Raw genomic sequence first — 17,417 nt, 5'->3', positions numbered from 1 at the left:
TAAGTGTATTGGCCCCAACTATATACTTGTGACTCACCGGGGTATGAATTAATACATCTATCTATTCATGGATTAAAAGTAGTCCTTCATTGGAATTTGTTACGTGTTGTACGGCGCTTTTATTACTATGCCTGTGGCGTTTCGATTACGATAGTTAATTATGGTCTTCACATACTTCAAAACGTCCGTTAGTTTTCCTGAAAATAACGAAGATGCATCCGAGCTTCCGATGTACGCCTAGTTGCAAAGATATCGCGATCACGGGCGGAAATTTCCTGATCGCCGGCATAATGACAGAAATGACCTCACGTCATCATTTTGGGTACCCTTTACTTCACTAGTTACGAAAATATGAATAAAGATTCATCCGCGAGTCCGCTAAAATATCCACGTCATAATCACAAGCAATAATTTCCCGACTACTGACATAATGACGGATTTTACGTCATGTAACACCAGTGATCATAACCGGTGACGACAAGTTTCACAAATAAAATATCATCTAATTATCGATGCGCTGGAATATCTGTTGATCGGCATTATGGAATATCTAATCACCAGCTGGTTAGATTTCACTTATATCTTCCTAAAAACGTAAATGCACTGGTTTTGCGCATTCGGTGATTGTTTTTACTATGGTCGTACAAAGTCAATTTGATTCAGCCAACCGATTTGGAAATTCCTTCTCACGGGGCAAGTACCGACCGCGATACGAAACCACGCGATTTGTTTTTGCGATTTTGTTTTTGATTGGTAAATACTAGATAATTTCACCCATCCGACTGGGAAATTCTTTCTCGTGGGGCAAGTACCAAGACATGAAACTGCGCGACTTGTTTGTGAATGATTCACTGCGTGAAACGGTATATAAAGAGTCAACGGGTGATCCCAAAGTATATTTTACCTCGTTTTACTTGTGAACCTGGGAAAAGATGAATATGAAAGTGTTACTTGTCGTGATTGTGACTTGTGCATGTGCAAGAGCCAGCTCGTGCCCTGTGGATGATGCGATCGGGGCAAAGTGCCAAATGATGGTCGACCAAAGTATGTACTAAATAAACGTTTATCGGTGCTTCGGAACAATTAACCCGACCTCAAAGTCTTGCGTAGCCCTGCATTGACGCTGTAAAGTTGTGTTTGAATCCACTCGTGAAAGCAATGAGAAAATTTATGAAAGGAAGATAAGTGCGACCTCGTATTTCCGGCTTTAATCGCTTTCAGTTTCAATTCAGCAATGTTCAAACACAGATACCACCAGTATGGTTTGATTGTGTGACAATGTTAGGATGACTCGAGTCACCTTTTTTGTGTGACTTGACATGACTCGGCGTTTCGGTAATGCGACTTGACTCGTGACTAGGAGCAAAAGTTACGAGCTAATTTCAAGTCATCAATTAATCGATGTCGATGTTTTACAGGTGTACAAAGTTTGATCGGGACGTTCGAACGTAAGTTACGACAGTTTGCGTTTTTTGTCGTATTAAATTAGACGAATACCATTGCAGTGTGTTACATTGGGATGAAATCGGGACTGATTCCAAACTCTGCAGTCACCACTTCAAGCTTTTGGGGTCCTCTCCACGAGCATTACCAAGCACGCCTGGATAATCAAATTTCGGAGCACAGCACCGGTTCATGGTCGTCCAAGCACAGTAGGTTAACTTTACCGTTTCTAATTCGGTAGTCGCTTGCCAAATATAGCATAAGCCGCATGATAATCCACAACGCATAATCTTAAATTTAATAGGCCGTTATCGAATGATCACGCAGGTGATAGCTACCATAGCAATATTGGAAACTGTTCACCGAACGTAGTAGTGGACACCGTATGTTCGGTATTTTTGTAGGATAAAACAGTAAGTCGTCGAAAAATGAGATCTAGATAACAAAATAATATGAGTTCAGAGCGTATGATAGTGATCATGAGGTGACCTTGCATAGGGTTACCATATATTGGAAATCTGAAAAGCACACTTTTTCAAAATTTTTAGACTTACAATATTGTAGCAAAATCCGAAAGAGAGTCATGTTTCCGACTCGGCTCCTGAAATTCACACTTTTATTCAATTCTCCGTAGGTTGACTGAAAAAAAGGTCAACTTTCCGGCTCGGCTCCCGAAATAGCCGCCGGGGCGATACTTCACTGCTGATTTACTGTATCTCAGTCGAATTTCACCCTATATTTAACCAAAATTCTCATAAAAGACGACACAATCTTGAAAAAGAGGACATTTGGGCGTCCACCGAGGACACTTTCCAAAAAGTCAAAAAAGAGGGAAAATCCTCTTAAAAGGGGACTTATGGTAACCCTAAATTGTAACAGTTAGCCACATCTTGAAACCAGGCTTATTGCCTACCCTAGATAAAACATACTTTCGTTACCCCTACATGTCAACAGCCGTTGCTGAGCTTCTAACACGTTGCTAAATGCTCATGTATACCTGCCGTTTCACTTGAATGACAACAGCGCACAAGGCATTAGGCACCATTTCTCAAGTTCATTCTGTCATTTATGTGCCTTGCTGCAAACTTTCATGAAAATGTGACAATCTAGTCTGTGACAACATAAGGTGATCGCTTCTAAGCTTAAGCCAGGGGTTCTCAGCCCGTTCTAGGCCGTGGCCCATTCTCATGTTTGAAAATGTGCTGTGGCCCACCACTAATCTTGGACTCATAATCCTGTTCAATGCGTGATAATAGACCGCTCCGATAGGCCTATTTATCTAAAATACGCACATTTTTCTCTTAATTGACTGTTGATATTTGGACCTTTCGGCCAATGAAATCGCGCAAAGCGCGACAAAAATTTTCATGTATTATAAATATCCTCCAACAAACAACCAACGAAATAATCTTGGGCCCCTTCGAGCTCCCGCAATTGGGGTTTGGGTGCAGCAGTTCCGGCCCTGGTAGATCATAGGCTAAAACTCTGTGTATAATATCATCGCCCGCTGCTCCATTCGCGTCGCGAAACACAATGATTAAATCCACGCATCCGCTGTGTGATTTGGATTTTAGTTCCACTATTGTGGGTAATAGTATAATCATTTTGGGTCAGCCTCAAAAGATTCATTGGTCAATCAGGTACTACAGAGAAGTGTAGAAAGATTTATTTAATATGCATGCTGTACAATGCTAATTGTATGTCTTGCACCAAACCAACGGAAGTTGCGATGTCAGAATATTCAATCCAATGATACAATCAATTCATGTGACTCTTACGTTAAGTACGATGATTTCCGGGGCGGACATTTTAAACCGACTCCAGAGATTAATGCACTCCGCTAGATCCTCAGTCCATTACGATTCGTTGCGGTGGTGCAGATACCTCCATCAGAAGTTGCTAATAATTTGTAATAATGGCTATTTTTATCTTACAATAATAAGACTTGCTTAAGTACAGTATATAGCTATAGCCTACCTCAATTACAATTCATTCCGAGTTTATTGAACACCCCTTTCAACGGCATACGGCCTATGACCCTGCCGGAATACTCTGTTACTTCAGCATTTACAGTTATTATATACTCGAAATTATTTTAGTGGCTGTTAACCGTAGGTTGTCATAGCCAGTGGAAAAAGCTGCCGTTTCTCCCTACCGTTTTCAACTTGTACATGCTGACTCCATACGTGCCACTACGCCTCATCAGAGTCGGATGAACAGCTTTACGTACCCTACGTATAATTAGATAATATGAATATATTTTTAGAGATTAATATAACAGATATAACTAAACTAAACCTAAATTAATTCTTAAATTTTCCAAATAGCTCTGTGGCCCACCTCAAATGCTCCTGTGGCCCACCAGTGGGCCATGGCCCACCCTTTGAGAACCCCGGGCTTAAGCCATCTGTTCACCTCGATTATTATATTTTTTTTTGCTAGTGGCGTCTTCGATGATACGATTTTAGATATACAAAACTCCATTGGTCGCTGGTTATCAGGTCTACCCCTGTCAAGTATTATCCGAAAATATATTCGGGTTTGGTTATATTGTTATATTGAAGTTCGCTACCTCCGGGAATATTTTCAAATAATACAGCGATAACACATCTTCGGGATTCTATGCAAACTCGGTAGCATATAAGTCACTGGCTCCCAACCTTTTTCTACTCCTCGCCCCCTTATCAAGCTCGCTCCAAACTTTATTCCCTATTCCCATATTTACGGATCCGAAAAAAGACATATAGACAATAAATCTATGTCTAACTCTGATCGATTGTGAATTGACTAAGAAATGGTCATTTTTTCGAGTAGATGCTTGGAAAACCAGATTCCGCGTCTATACTTTTAGTCGAGTTGGCATTATTTTGCGTCGTATGTGAATAAGCCGTCTTCGCGTGCATTTCAATTGTCGTGTTAATTAAATATATCGCACTGAACGATCTAAGATGTTCGGTATTTCCACCCCCTTGTTTCTCGAAATCGCCCACTGGGGACGATATCGCCCATGTTAGGAACCACTGATCTACATTATTTGATCGGTATCCAAAAAGACCTGAATAGTAATTGCTAAGATATGAGGTATTGAAAGTTCATGCCGCATTGCAATTAAACTGCAATAAAGATATACCAAGCAAGTAATCGAAATTCATAATCTTGTTCGCAATAAATGCGAAACCGGATTCGAACAACAACAAAAAATGGCGTATTCCGTTCCTGTTGCAATCCAAAAGTCCTGATCCTGCGCATCTATAATCGGCCTGAAATATCGGTAAAAGTGCTATTACGAAAGCATTTTTTTTCAAATAAGATCGAAGAGTCCGTCAGGAAATGGCAATGATTGATTAGGTAACCACAGCAGATAGGCCTACATAATTTCTTTAAAAATTCAGATATAAATAAACAATCCAGTATCGGTGTCAGCCCAGTAATATTTTCATAATTTCAAAACATCACAAGACTGAGATACAGTGAAAAATAGGATGTTGTCGAAACGACTTGGCTAAGTCGTTAAATCAAACACCCTACTGGTCCTAGGCGATGTATATAAGAGTCATTATACTGGATGGAAAGAGATCAGGGATAACATGAAACGATAAGTGATGAAAATGAATCACACATGTGCGGATGGGCGAGGTTGATATGTGAGTTCGAGGTCCTGTAATCAGGAGGACTAACTAGTTTCCTTCAGCAGACGTTGCCTGTATTTTGACTTGAAGTGGACATGCTTCGCGACTGTCATATAGCCGAGGAGCTGCTGTTCCACCTGCTTCGCGACTGTCAGATAGCCGAGGAGCTGCTGTTCCGGCGTACTTGAGAGAGCGATTCGTTTTCTTGTATTCCATCGTGATCACGTGGTAGCTGTTTGTTGAGGACGCGCGCGTGATGTACTTGTGAGCATTTGATTCTGAGAGAAAGTAGTCGTTGAAATTGGTTGGATAGTGACCACAATGGATCTGATACATAAATGTGACGATATCTCGCTTCCTCATCTCTTCTATGTCTAGAACTCCAAATCGTTTCTGCAGAGTAGCCATTTGAAAGTTTCATATCCAGGCCTCCTTGGGGCCTTGGCAATGATACGGAGAGTCTGATGTTGAATTTTTGGAGTAGCTCGATTTTATTCTTGCTGGCAGAACCCCAGAAAAGAATACCGCATTGTGATATATTTGATTCATCAGAATCATGGCCAAATCCAAGTCCGAATCCACTAATGACTGGAAATACTCAGAAGTCGCGTGGAAATTGATACTTATTTTAAATTTAATGTCTGATTCCTAATGAAAAAATGATTTCGGGGTTGGTGAGTCAAGTGCATCTTTTCTATTAAACAGACAGAGTCGGCGAATGGATACAAGTTGACTTCGGAACGGTGAAAAAGGTGGCAGGAGTGATCACGCAAGGGCGTCCAACGTCTACCGATCAGTGGGTGCGCCAATACAAAGTGGCGTATGGTATGACAGAAAACAGTCTGGCAATGATTCAAGTCGGCGGCTCCGATAAGGTATATATCAGTCGATGGAATGGGGATCTGACATAATGAGCTCGATTTTTCTCTAACTAACATCAGAGATCATGTCCAGTATCATAAAAAGTCAATAGTCATCAAATCCGAGAACCCTTGCTCACACTCCCATGCGGAGGCGAGATTCACAAGACGGTATCTAACACCCCGATCGAAGGGATTTGGTTTTTATGATACAATAACTTTGTCAATTCAAGATGGATCCCGAATGATCGACTTTTTTAGACTTGGATGCATTCTTTATAACAATGTCGTTGATGTAATAGGTTGGTTGACTAAGCAAAATTCGCCGAATTCCTATACATGTAGTGTGTTTCAGTCTTGCTGTGTTGTGATGGCTGGTAAAGCTCCTATACCTGAGAGTATCAAAAGATTCACAAACGTAAAGCTGATATTCCGAGCGAACTCTCGAGCAAATAATTTTGCAAATTGGTAAGGTGCATGCTCATGTAATGCTGAATTTCATTTCATGCTGCCAGCGCCAAGAAGAGACTTGTCGGACGTAGACACGCAAAGAAGTTATAATGGCGTGAAAATTTAAAATACTTAAAAAAGTTCAGATCTGAACCTAACAAGGCTCGTTTATGAACACGAACCATTAAACTTCGTAGTTTCACACACAACACGCGAACGTGAACCTCAAGTTCACACAATCCCTGGAAATAACTGCATTGACATAAAATAAAAGATTCAATCAATAGAATGAAAAAATCGTCGGAAATCTTCGTGTACCAATTACGAAGCGCCCCTGTGACATGAGTGAAATGGCCCCAAGCTTTTCATGGTTGCGACCCAAATTAGGATTTAAAAATGTCTAGTGAGCCACCTCTAAATTTGGCATGCTGATTACTAAAAATGGTCAGCACCGTGACGTAAACCTACTATCGGTCGCCTACATGTGGGAGTCTGGCCGTGATAGCATTTAGGCAATGATGAGCTCCTAAACCCCTATCTATCAAGACTACAGGAACGTGCTATAGGTCTTTCGAAACGATTTATATCTCTATCCAATCGAAGTAGCGAAATTATGCTACCTGAAATTAGATAGTACCTATCCATGAGTTATTCAGCCGTGCCGCGCGTGGATGTATATGTACACTGGTAACAAATAGGCAGGAATATTTGTTATTGACATTTCGGGAACCAGATACCAAAATTGCGAAAAATAAAACTTTGAATTTGCTAGTTGTCACGGTGGATATTATTTTCTTTATGGCTCACTCGACACTTGTACTGCTTTGGAGCGCAAGTGTGTTCATTTCCGTAAGCGACGTGGTAAGAGTAGCCAGCTTTGTTTTGTTGCTTGCCACTAACCATCAATGAGACATGTCTACCCCTAACTCCAGTAAACAAATATTTATTGGTCCAAACCTTTTTTGAAATTCAGCTTTCGGCTTTTTTGACATGCCGTTCATCCTTTATGCGTGATGCTGACTCATAGTAATCACAGACACTGATTGACTTGTTTTACGACTTAGTGATTCGGAAACGTATCACGTAACAATTTGAAGCACAGACCGTGTAATGCGTGATGTGACAATGGCTCATTCAAAATCGAATATTGATTGAAGATATTCATGCACCCTTATAATAGGGATTTGCAAAACAAAGTTGCAAGATTGCTTTGTACAAATACCTGAGGAAATCCATCAATCCGATTCGCAGCACATTATAGATGTAACATTGTCTCTGTAGGCTATAGGCCGAAATACGAATAGTTTCAATGACTATGTGCAAGTACTCGAATGTGCCTATTTTTAGGTAAAAACTGAAGGATCCACTATCCTAGCAAAGTTTGACAAGTACTAATCTAGACAATGAATGTTATTGCTAATTTTATTTTCAATTTTCAGATCTACACAGGGAATTCTGACATGGAGACGAAAGTCTACAATCGCTTTCCGACGGTACTTTCCACTCGATACATTCGAATTTATCCTCAATCGTGGCACCATCACATGTCCATGAGGCTTGAATTCGTGCATGGTCACTGCTTCGACAGGAACCCGTGGTAATCTGCAAACCGATAGTGCCTTTCAGTAATAAAGAGAAGCGCCCCGATATAGTTAATTCTCTTATGGAACTGGAGGGCCTGTAGGAGGTGGTTAGGGAGATTAGTACAGTGTTAAGTGTAGCGTTTCGAGGCATTTTGAGACGATCCGTGAGAGTTGATACTATGATTAACAATAAATATGTTAATAGTAGGACGTTTTTGACCTGAAAACGGAACATTTGACTTAAAAATCAACATTTTGACAGTTTTTACCTTAAAAAACTTAATTTTGACCTCATCTATGTAAATTAGGTGTTTTCCCACATAACGTTAGAATTACATTACTTTTCTTTATTTCTAGTTAAAAATGTCTGTTCTTACGAATCAGTTGGACTGAAAAAGAACTTTTTTGATTTAAAAGCTGACAAGTTTTACGTGAAAGAAATATATGTTTACGAAACCTGGACCTATGAAGGATTCCAGTAGCTACATCACGCATTATGGTAGAAATTTGTTATAGTCCTACGAAAGATAGCTTCCTACCTTCTCGGGAAGAAATTGCATGTCCTTACTAAGCAGCTTACCAAGAATGGAGTAAGAACGTTCAACAGCAGCAGTTGTCGGCTGGCAGCACTGAAGTTGTGTGTACACTGCTGGTGACACACCGTGTTGCTTCATTGTGACAATGTTGTCTTCATTACAATTTTTCATCATGCGCTTCTTGATAAAAGAATCAATGCCCACGCAGTCCATGTTCAGTTAGGATATTCCGGGAGGTTGAGCATAACACCATGTTTTATTTGACCGTTTATAATTCACAATAGGCAGACAATGGGCCGTCTACAATGGTAGTGCTATAAAGTAGACTACAAGCTGTAAAATGTCAAATGATAAGCTCGTCCATAGCCTTTGCATAGGCTATGGTTCATCGACAGTGCATGCATCTGCGATACAAACAAAATGCAGGTTGCAAAGTAATTTTGAGTTTGTAAACAATTTTGACAATTTTTTGACCTAACACAAGGATTTTGACGAAATGTTGACTCATTTTGATATGTCAAAATAATCGCCGTAATCATTATAGATGAAAAAAGAAGTGGTGATTATCATCGCACACGGTTTGGTGCGCGACGAGTAAATAGTGTTGCATTCTAAACGAAAATCAATTTAAAACAAACATGTGTAAAACAAGGCCCTAATTTAAAACATTTTTTTATTGTTTGTTATGTTTTTAAAGCCATTGAAAAATTGAAAACATAGGGAAAAAATAGCTCATTTGACGAAATATATGTACTATTGCTGTTGAACCGACTATTTTGCGTGTTCCAACAATCCCATATCGATACACGTCGGCTACACAGGATGGTAATTGTTCGTAGCCTTATACAACATGTTTTTTGTAAAGTATTTACAAAATTATGGCATAATTTCACATCTTAAAAAAACACAATTTTGTTTTTAAAAAGGCATTTTTTAAAACACTGGTTACAACATATTTTAAACAAAGTGTTTTAAAACCCCGTTTGTTTTAAATGCAACCCTACGTGTAAGGTTAGTAGTGAGTAACTGATACATTTAAAATAGCAACCGGGATTAATACATAAGTTAATATTAAATAATTGGGAGCAATAAATGACAAGTTTCCACAAATTCTGTGACCACCGTAAGAAGTTAATAATTGTGGACATATAGACCATACATAGATAAGCTGATTAAATGGTTAAAAATTCAAATCCTGCTGCAGATATGATATTAAAATATAATCCAGAATTTCCATCGTATCTTGTTCACTACTAATATCCAACTCCAAACACGGTAGTGTCTGGCGTCTATAGCAGGGTTTTAACCAAGTCACTAGGCTCCGAGTCACAAGTCAATCTCACTTTTATAGTTTTGACTCGAGTCAAGTCGACTCATTTTCAATTCACCACCGAGTCAAGTCCTAGTCCAAGTCAGCGAGTTGCGGGTCGTGTTCGAGTCATGGTATTATGACTCGAGTCTGAGTCCAAGTCATTGTGTTGACCGTGGTCGCATTTTCAAGTACCACTACCAATAGACGAAATCCCAATAGTGTCGTTACTTTACTATTATTCGAAATTACAATGAAATGTCGGTCTTGGCCGACCCATTTCCTCGTGCGGAGTGGAGAGATAGCGTAGTGGTAAAATCTCCAGCTGCAACACCAATGGATTGTGGGTTTGAGTCCGACCGAGGTCGACTCCAGAATTCCTATACCTAAGTGGTGGATGTTCATTTAGGCTCCTCCTCGCCATCTCATTCGTGTAAGCGGTCTCTTATAAAAGCCTAGAAGTGGGCCGTGCTATAAATCGGCAGCTACGGATTAAAAATAAAGAATATCGGCCTGGTGTAAATGACCATAGTAGTCGACAAAACACTATGAATACAACAAAGACATTATTAGGAAGATTTTCTATATGATCACAGTCATTTTCCAAGATTTGCTTTTTTAATAAAATGGTAATATCTGAAAAGGATTACCTCAATAAGGATACAGCAACCGAGCTTCTCAAAATCGGCATCATACCTACTAGCGGTGATGCGAACATGAGTTCACACGAATACTCTGTATGGAGGCCTTGATAATTAAGAGGTTTAACTTTTTATCACTCGCTGCATTATCGTGGCAGTGCGAAATGAAAAAATAACACAAAACCTAGACGAAACTCGTATATAGTTTCGAATTAAACAGATTCCTTAGGATTTTGCGTGACTTATTACGTTATTCCGATGGTGAATAATAATCAATAAAATGACTTGGTTCAGCCACTTTACGTGCTTGGTCTAGTTTTCCATGTAGTGACAGATTTATGTCAGTCTGATGGTGATGCGAGGCATCTATATTCTTGGCGTAAAATTATCCCGTAGAATCAATCCACATTTCTGAAACGCCCAGTCAATTCAAATCAAGTCGCGTGAAAAAAGTCGTGAGAAAACTCGAGTCTGGCTTGAGTTACGTCATTACACGAGTCCTTCCAATCCCGGTTTACGGTGTTGGGAACATGTCACTATTTTTCGAGGGGTAAATCATATCCAGTCTTTGCACATTTTACTCGGGTCAAGTCAAGTCACACGATTTTTCAGGGTGACCGAAGTTAAGTCAAGTCGGATTTCTGACGTAGGAGGCACAACCAGAATAATAAAATCACCAATTATACCGATAACTTACCGATTTTTCAAATTTTACATGGTGCGCAATGAAAGTTTTAAGTTTCATGAAAATGCTGCATCATAAACTTGGCCTAATTTCATCCCGTAAAAGCGATATGATTGAAATAGCGTATAGATTTTTTGAAATTTCACTGGGTACCCCATGAAATTGTTATTTTTCCTCAACAAATGATGCAGAATAAATTTGGCTCAATTCAAACCCGTGGAAGCGAAGTTCTTGAAGTAGAAAATTTTGCATCTTGATCTTTACGGGAAACTCTAATGCGGACAATCGCTTTCCACGACAGGAGGGACTTGTCGACAGATTCGACTTTATCTGCATGAGTGGAGCAATCACATTTCCGTGAGTAAGGTTACATTGCAAATAAATCACGTTTTACAACACACCATCTTCAAACATGCTTGATTAATGATTTAAAGAAAAAACAATCAGTGTTTTTACAGAGCCTCGCAATTCTTCCATTTGGGCTTAATCATTTGAAACATGATCGATACCCCCACTTGCACTAGAATAGCGGCAGTACGTCAGCAGCTCCATCACGTAGTTTAATCAGTATACCCAGAAGCACTGGGTAAAATTTTTGCTGATGATAACATTACTTCATTGATTGTTTTTCATGCAGAGTGATCACGTAGCTATTACGCGTAAACTATTGCTGGTCGAGCTCATTTTGTTTTCGTTTTTGTTTTTAAAGGTATGGTTAGGGTAAACTTATGGGTGACGTATCACATTTTCCATGTTTAATTACTATATAAAGAAATGGAACTGAAACGGAGGGTGTGTCGACAAAGTGCAACAGTGAAGAATGATGCCGTGCCATAAATTTCGCAAATAAGTAATAAGCTATAGCGAGTGACCTCGACGCTATAGAGATGTAGGCCTATAGCTGCAGCTAAATGCGATACCATCCACTCATTTATAATGCACCAGCGATATCAGATAAATTATCACATTGACATATTTCAAATATACATTATTCCTAATTTAACAAATCCGGTCCTGGCGCAAGATCACCTGTATATAGAATGGACGAAAGTGAAACAGTTCTTGCTTAATGTAATTCAGTTGACCATGCGTGGACGACGGCTGCCTCTTAGTCATTTTACCACATGAAAATATTTCTTAAATACAAGTGTTGCCTAAGTTCCGAGTTTTGTATATCGTGCACAAATCCGCTAATGCACAGCAATGAAACAAATGAATTTATTTTAGATGGTATTTTACGTATATAAGTGGCCATTGCTTCATCATAATAAATATACATTTCAGACAAGGTCGCTATCTTTTATATCTATAAATGTGTTTAATGCATCTTCGTAATTGATGTGTCTCGTGGTACAACATCACATAATGCAGAAACAAACAAATATTAAATCATTTACGAACTATAGAAAGGTCTCAATGCAATCAATATAAGCCTGACAAATTACTACACCACACACATCGTGTTAAAAACATGATGCCGAAGGAAATAAACATCACATTATTGAGCGCATAAAATCACTTGAGGATGACAACCTTCGTTACGTTTGAACGTGGCTGACAGAATTTTGCAATTTTGCAACGATATCTCAGAATAGCATATGTAGCATATGTAGAACTATAAAACATTGAATCCCTGTAACAACTACTACGCCACCTGTACTGCTACACCATTTTTCTTCGGCGCCCCCGTAACCCTGCAGCGCCCCATATTGTCCTGAATGTTTTCGTCCCCTTTAAAATCCAGATCATTCCCAGGGTGGCGCTGGTGACATGGTTAAAAACCACTGCTCCGGTCTAAGAGGTGGCCCACAGAATATTTTCAAACGGAAAATTAACCACGACCAAAAAAGATTGAAATCCCTTGTTCTGGTGTAAATCGTCTGAAGATTCGTATTATATATAATATATGGTTTCGAACGCATTTAGAAAATCATGACAATATTTTAAAATCTTAAACTTAAAATCATATTTGTCTGGCATTTGTTTAAAACAGGGCTTTGGAGCAGTCGTAAATTTTAAACTGCTCCAGCTCCAGCCCTGGAGCTCTCATCTATCATAAATTAGCCCCGGCTCCACATCCAAAGCTCATTGATACTACTGCTCTGGCTCCAGCTCCGGTCCCGAAAACTATTGAATAGAGCCAGTGAGTAGTAGTCGGTATAACAACGGTTGCAGCAGTCGCACAGAGCCGTAATTTTGTGTGTGTATGCGAAGTCTCGGGACGTGATAATTAATCCGTGTCGTCTGTCAATGACGTCAAGAGAACGCATTTCACTCCATGCTATTGCTGCATACAGCATTAAAACATTGATATGACATTTTAATAGCGGCACTGCACTCGTTAATATCAAGTCATACTGTCGAATTTAATGAGGTGCGATTATTCAAGAGTAACTGCAGCAAGAGCAATACGAGTGCTGGAGCGCATGTTGTGACCTTTTAATTAGAAATTCGCTTTCTACCACATAACCAACCGTTTGAAATTCGATATTGGTGATCTCGTTGCCAGTCCACGCGGTGTCGATCAAGACTAGAACAGAGAAGGTTTCCCTTCAAGCGAATCGAATGAACACAGAATTTGTGTCACTGAGAATCAGGTGTTACATAAGTATTTGAAAACTTAATTCAACGCCGCGCACTGTACAAGCGCACAATACACTGTGTCAGTAACAAATCGAGCGACTTGCTCAGAAGTGATATTGCGCAATAATTCAATATTACCAGTGTCTCATGCAGACAAGAATGAATATAAAAAACTAACGGATGATTACTAACTGGAAAGCGCGCATTCAATCTCCTATTGTAATTCTTATATCCACCACGAGGGGTCCGAACAACGCATTGAGTAGCTCGCGTCACGGCAATGGTATACGGACTATGGTGGCATCATGGCCTGCTTTTATATATCTCCCTTTTTACGTTCACAAGTCATTACTGAAGTAAACGATCATGGTCTGGACTAAATTTCAATTCGTTGGCTTGCAAAATAACACAATGTTCAATTTCGCGCTACGATTAAAAAAACTGTCACTGAAGATCGTTCATTTGCTCGTCTAATTCAAAGAGGAGACGGTGTCCCGCGGCGTGTGCTCCTCCAAATCAATGCGGAGCATGGACCGGAGCCGGATTGGATATCAGTCCGAACTTTTTCTTTTTTGGCCGGAGCCATATCGGAGCTGGATCAGTACTTTTCCTGATACGGCCGCAGCCGGGTCGGAGCCGGACCAGAGAATTGAAAAACAGGATCGGAGTCGGACCAGAGAATTTGTCGATCCGCTCGGCACATCTCCAAATCGACATGTTCAGCAAGGTCACGTTTTATCCTCTGGAGTCTCCTATATATTCGTTTGATCACTAAATAGTTAAATTGATCAGCTTACATACGCATCAGTCCCGTTGTGTGAAATGTATAGTGATCATTCTTTTTCGAATCGCACAATTGGCCATCGGTGTTGCGCTGAAGACGAAATAGCGGGTATGACGAATAGGCTACCTGCAATATTTTTACTACGTAGTAAGCCGCGACAAATCTAGCCTACCCAGGTTTGGCGCTCATTGAATTGTAGTGTTTGAAGATGATGCGATCGTGAAGTGTGAGGAGTAGTTCCAGGTTTATGAAGCGATTTTCTAGTGAATTTTATGTTTTCAAATGATATTAAAAAGACAGGTATCACTGTAATATTGTCCAATACTTGAAAATCTAAAGTTTTAACGCGGGCCACAGAAATACCCGCAGGCCGAGTGTTTGAGACCTCTGGTTTAGCTATTAGCTAAATTCGCCATCTGTACTGTAACGCCATTTTTCTTCGGCGAGTCGTCCGACGATTCGTATTATATGGTTTTCTAAAGCATTTAGAAAATAATGACGAAATTTTACAACCTAAAAAACACGTCAATAGTACATTGTAACTCGCAGCTATTTTTCGAAACAATGCAGATGTCGAACTTTTCGGATGCTTGTCGAGGTGCTATGCAGTGTTCGCATTACACCGTAACTCTAGATTATATAATCGAATACATAGTTATGAGACCGAATAAAAAAATGCCGATTCCGATGATGTAAATCCAGCAAAAACGACATCTAGGATAATGTGACAATGTCACATTGTGACATGCATGTTTATTCTGAAGGTCCATGGACTGATCATGATTTAGAGTTTAATCGAACGTGGGGACTACTGTGGTTATCAATTTGACTGTGGGCACAAACTGTCTCTGAGGGCCTCTGTTGGAACTTGGAAGCAAATTCTTGATATAACAATGTATTACATAAGCCTGCTCATACTCATATATATTATGTCGCAACATGGAAATATATCTGAGCTAGGAATCCCACCTAGAAATTTCCGAAAAATACAGATGTGCAAGAGAAAAAATGCAAAACTCCGATTCTATAGTTATCATAAATCATTGTGAGGATATCCGTGAGACATTAAACTGTGAGTTATCAAACACATAGTAATAATGATGAAGCAGAAAATCTTTATCCCCTGTAATTGAAATGCAAATAGCGCAGGCTACTACATTTTTGTACAGTAAACCCTATACAGAAATGTCGGTTTCGTCAAAATGAATCCCTACGATGCGAACGGTAAAACCTGCCTCCCGGCAACTCTTTTAAAAGGAAACTCCCGGATTAACAGACCATAGATTACACTGATCATATGCAGTTATATATTGTTGCAACACAACAAAATTATCTGACTGATACTAGTGTTCACTGGATTGCCTTTACATATTTATAAATCTTCAACTATTTTTCACGAGCGTCAACAGTCACAATGAATCCCACTACCATTGACACTGGTGACGTCATATTTTTGGATGCGATTGTTGATATACAATGTTCTTTCCAATTCTCTACTTTGCTGACGATTACCCCTGACGAGTGTCAGCCGAAAATATTCGGGTTTATTTCAATATGAATATTCTATTCAATTATATGTTGGAGTTATGTACCTCCAAGAAGCTCTTCAGATATACAAATGTCATAACTTTACTTTGCCACGCTATATTGGTACTAGTTTTAACCGATTCTGCGTAAGCTATATGCTATATACTCCTACATCGCGAGCGAGATTGTATAATCACCCTGATGATACGTGATGGATTGTTAATTGCATTCAGTTGTACGCATACATTGGATGCGATAAATTATAAATCACTCCACGTCATCATAGCAGTCTGCTAAACTGCTGTAATGAGCAATCGTTCACCATTTTTGGATGAATTTCTGATAATTGACTTAGAGCTAAATTCAGAAAATACTACACACTGGGAAGTTAAATTTGAAGAAACCATCAAACGTCAATTAATGATACTTTATCGCAAAATTTACAGGCATATACGTCTACAAACCTATGATGATTTTACAGTGGACACCCTTGCATAGGCTACATAATGTCTGTTCGATATCATAATTTTGTCATGGTAGTCGATAACAAGCGAGCTCGTCATAATCACCCACTAGAATAATTTTCTCTATAATATCATTTTGTCATGTAGTGGACGAAAAAAAATCATGAGTAAGGGTGAGTTTGGGATGATGGGTTAATGCAATTGTGCACATAGTCAATTATCGGTACCCAGGCAAATGTTGAATTTGCCCAGATCCCCGATTTGCCCAGATATGTTAGTCTTTGTGTATGACCAAATCCTGTTGTATACCCCAAAGCACTGAGTGTATTTACCCTAACTATACTCCTGAATACCCGGGGTATGAATTATTACACCTATGTATTCATGGATTCAAAGTACAATTGAATTTTTCACGTGTTGTACGGCCCTTTTAATACTATGATAGCGGCGTTTCGATTATGATAGGTAATAATAGTCTTAACATACTTCGAAAACGTCCGTTAGTTTTCTAAAAATAACAATGATTCATCCGAGCTTCCGATGTAAGCCCAGTCGCAAAGATAGCACGATCCGGGGTGAAAATTTCCCGATCGCTAGCATAATGACAGAAATGAACTCACGTCATCATGTTGGGTACCCTTTACTTTACTGGAAATTTCGTTAGCTACGAAAATATGAATAGAGATTCATCCGCGAGTCCGCATAAATATCCACGTCATAATCACGAGCAATAATTTCCCGACTACTGACATAATGACGGATTTTACGTCATGTAACACCAGTGATCATCGCCGATGACGACGAGTTTCCCAAATTCAATACCAACTAATTATCAGTTGATCGGTATTATGGAATATCTAATCACCAGCTTGTCAGCTTTCAGTTATATCTTTCTAAAAATGTAAATGCACTGGTTTTGCGCG

The 17,417-nt window shown here is 39.4% G+C and overlaps 2 protein-coding genes across 2 annotated transcripts in view; one reads left to right on the top strand and one right to left on the bottom strand.

Annotated features, from left to right (window-relative positions):
- LOC145457641 (cytoplasmic dynein 1 light intermediate chain 2-like) overlaps nt 1-17,417 on the bottom strand; it is a 163,004-nt gene that overhangs the window by 54,261 nt on the left and 91,326 nt on the right. The gene's annotated exons all lie outside the window — the stretch shown is intronic.
- Nucleotides 886-8,029, top strand: LOC145457713 (lactadherin-like). The gene is made up of 5 exons (XM_080335990.1): nt 886-1,044; nt 1,419-1,448; nt 1,506-1,652; nt 5,778-5,947; nt 7,822-8,029. The coding sequence occupies exons 1-5, from the start codon at nt 933-935 to the stop codon at nt 7,981-7,983; spliced, it is 621 nt and encodes a 206-aa protein (XP_080192116.1). The 5' UTR covers nt 886-932; the 3' UTR covers nt 7,984-8,029.

Source organism: Botryllus schlosseri, chromosome 2 (assembly GCF_051294905.1).
Source record: "Botryllus schlosseri isolate E-star chromosome 2, Bs_hap1, whole genome shotgun sequence".
NCBI classification, from domain to species: Eukaryota; Metazoa; Chordata; class Ascidiacea; order Stolidobranchia; family Styelidae; genus Botryllus; species Botryllus schlosseri.
Note: the sequence above shows the minus strand (reverse complement) of the source record. Positions and strands in the feature narration are given on the sequence as shown.

Excerpts from the sequence above, each read along its gene's own strand:
- LOC145457713 (XM_080335990.1), top strand. The coding sequence starts at position 933 with ATGAATATGAAAGTGTTACTTGTCGTGATTGTGACTTGTGCATGTGCA. Across the intron at positions 1,045-1,418 it reads CCAAATGATGGTCGACCAAA|GTGTACAAAGTTTGATCGGG; the intron begins GTATGTACTAAA and ends GATGTTTTACAG. Across the intron at positions 1,653-5,777 it reads TTCATGGTCGTCCAAGCACA|ACAGAGTCGGCGAATGGATA; the intron begins GTAGGTTAACTT and ends TCTATTAAACAG.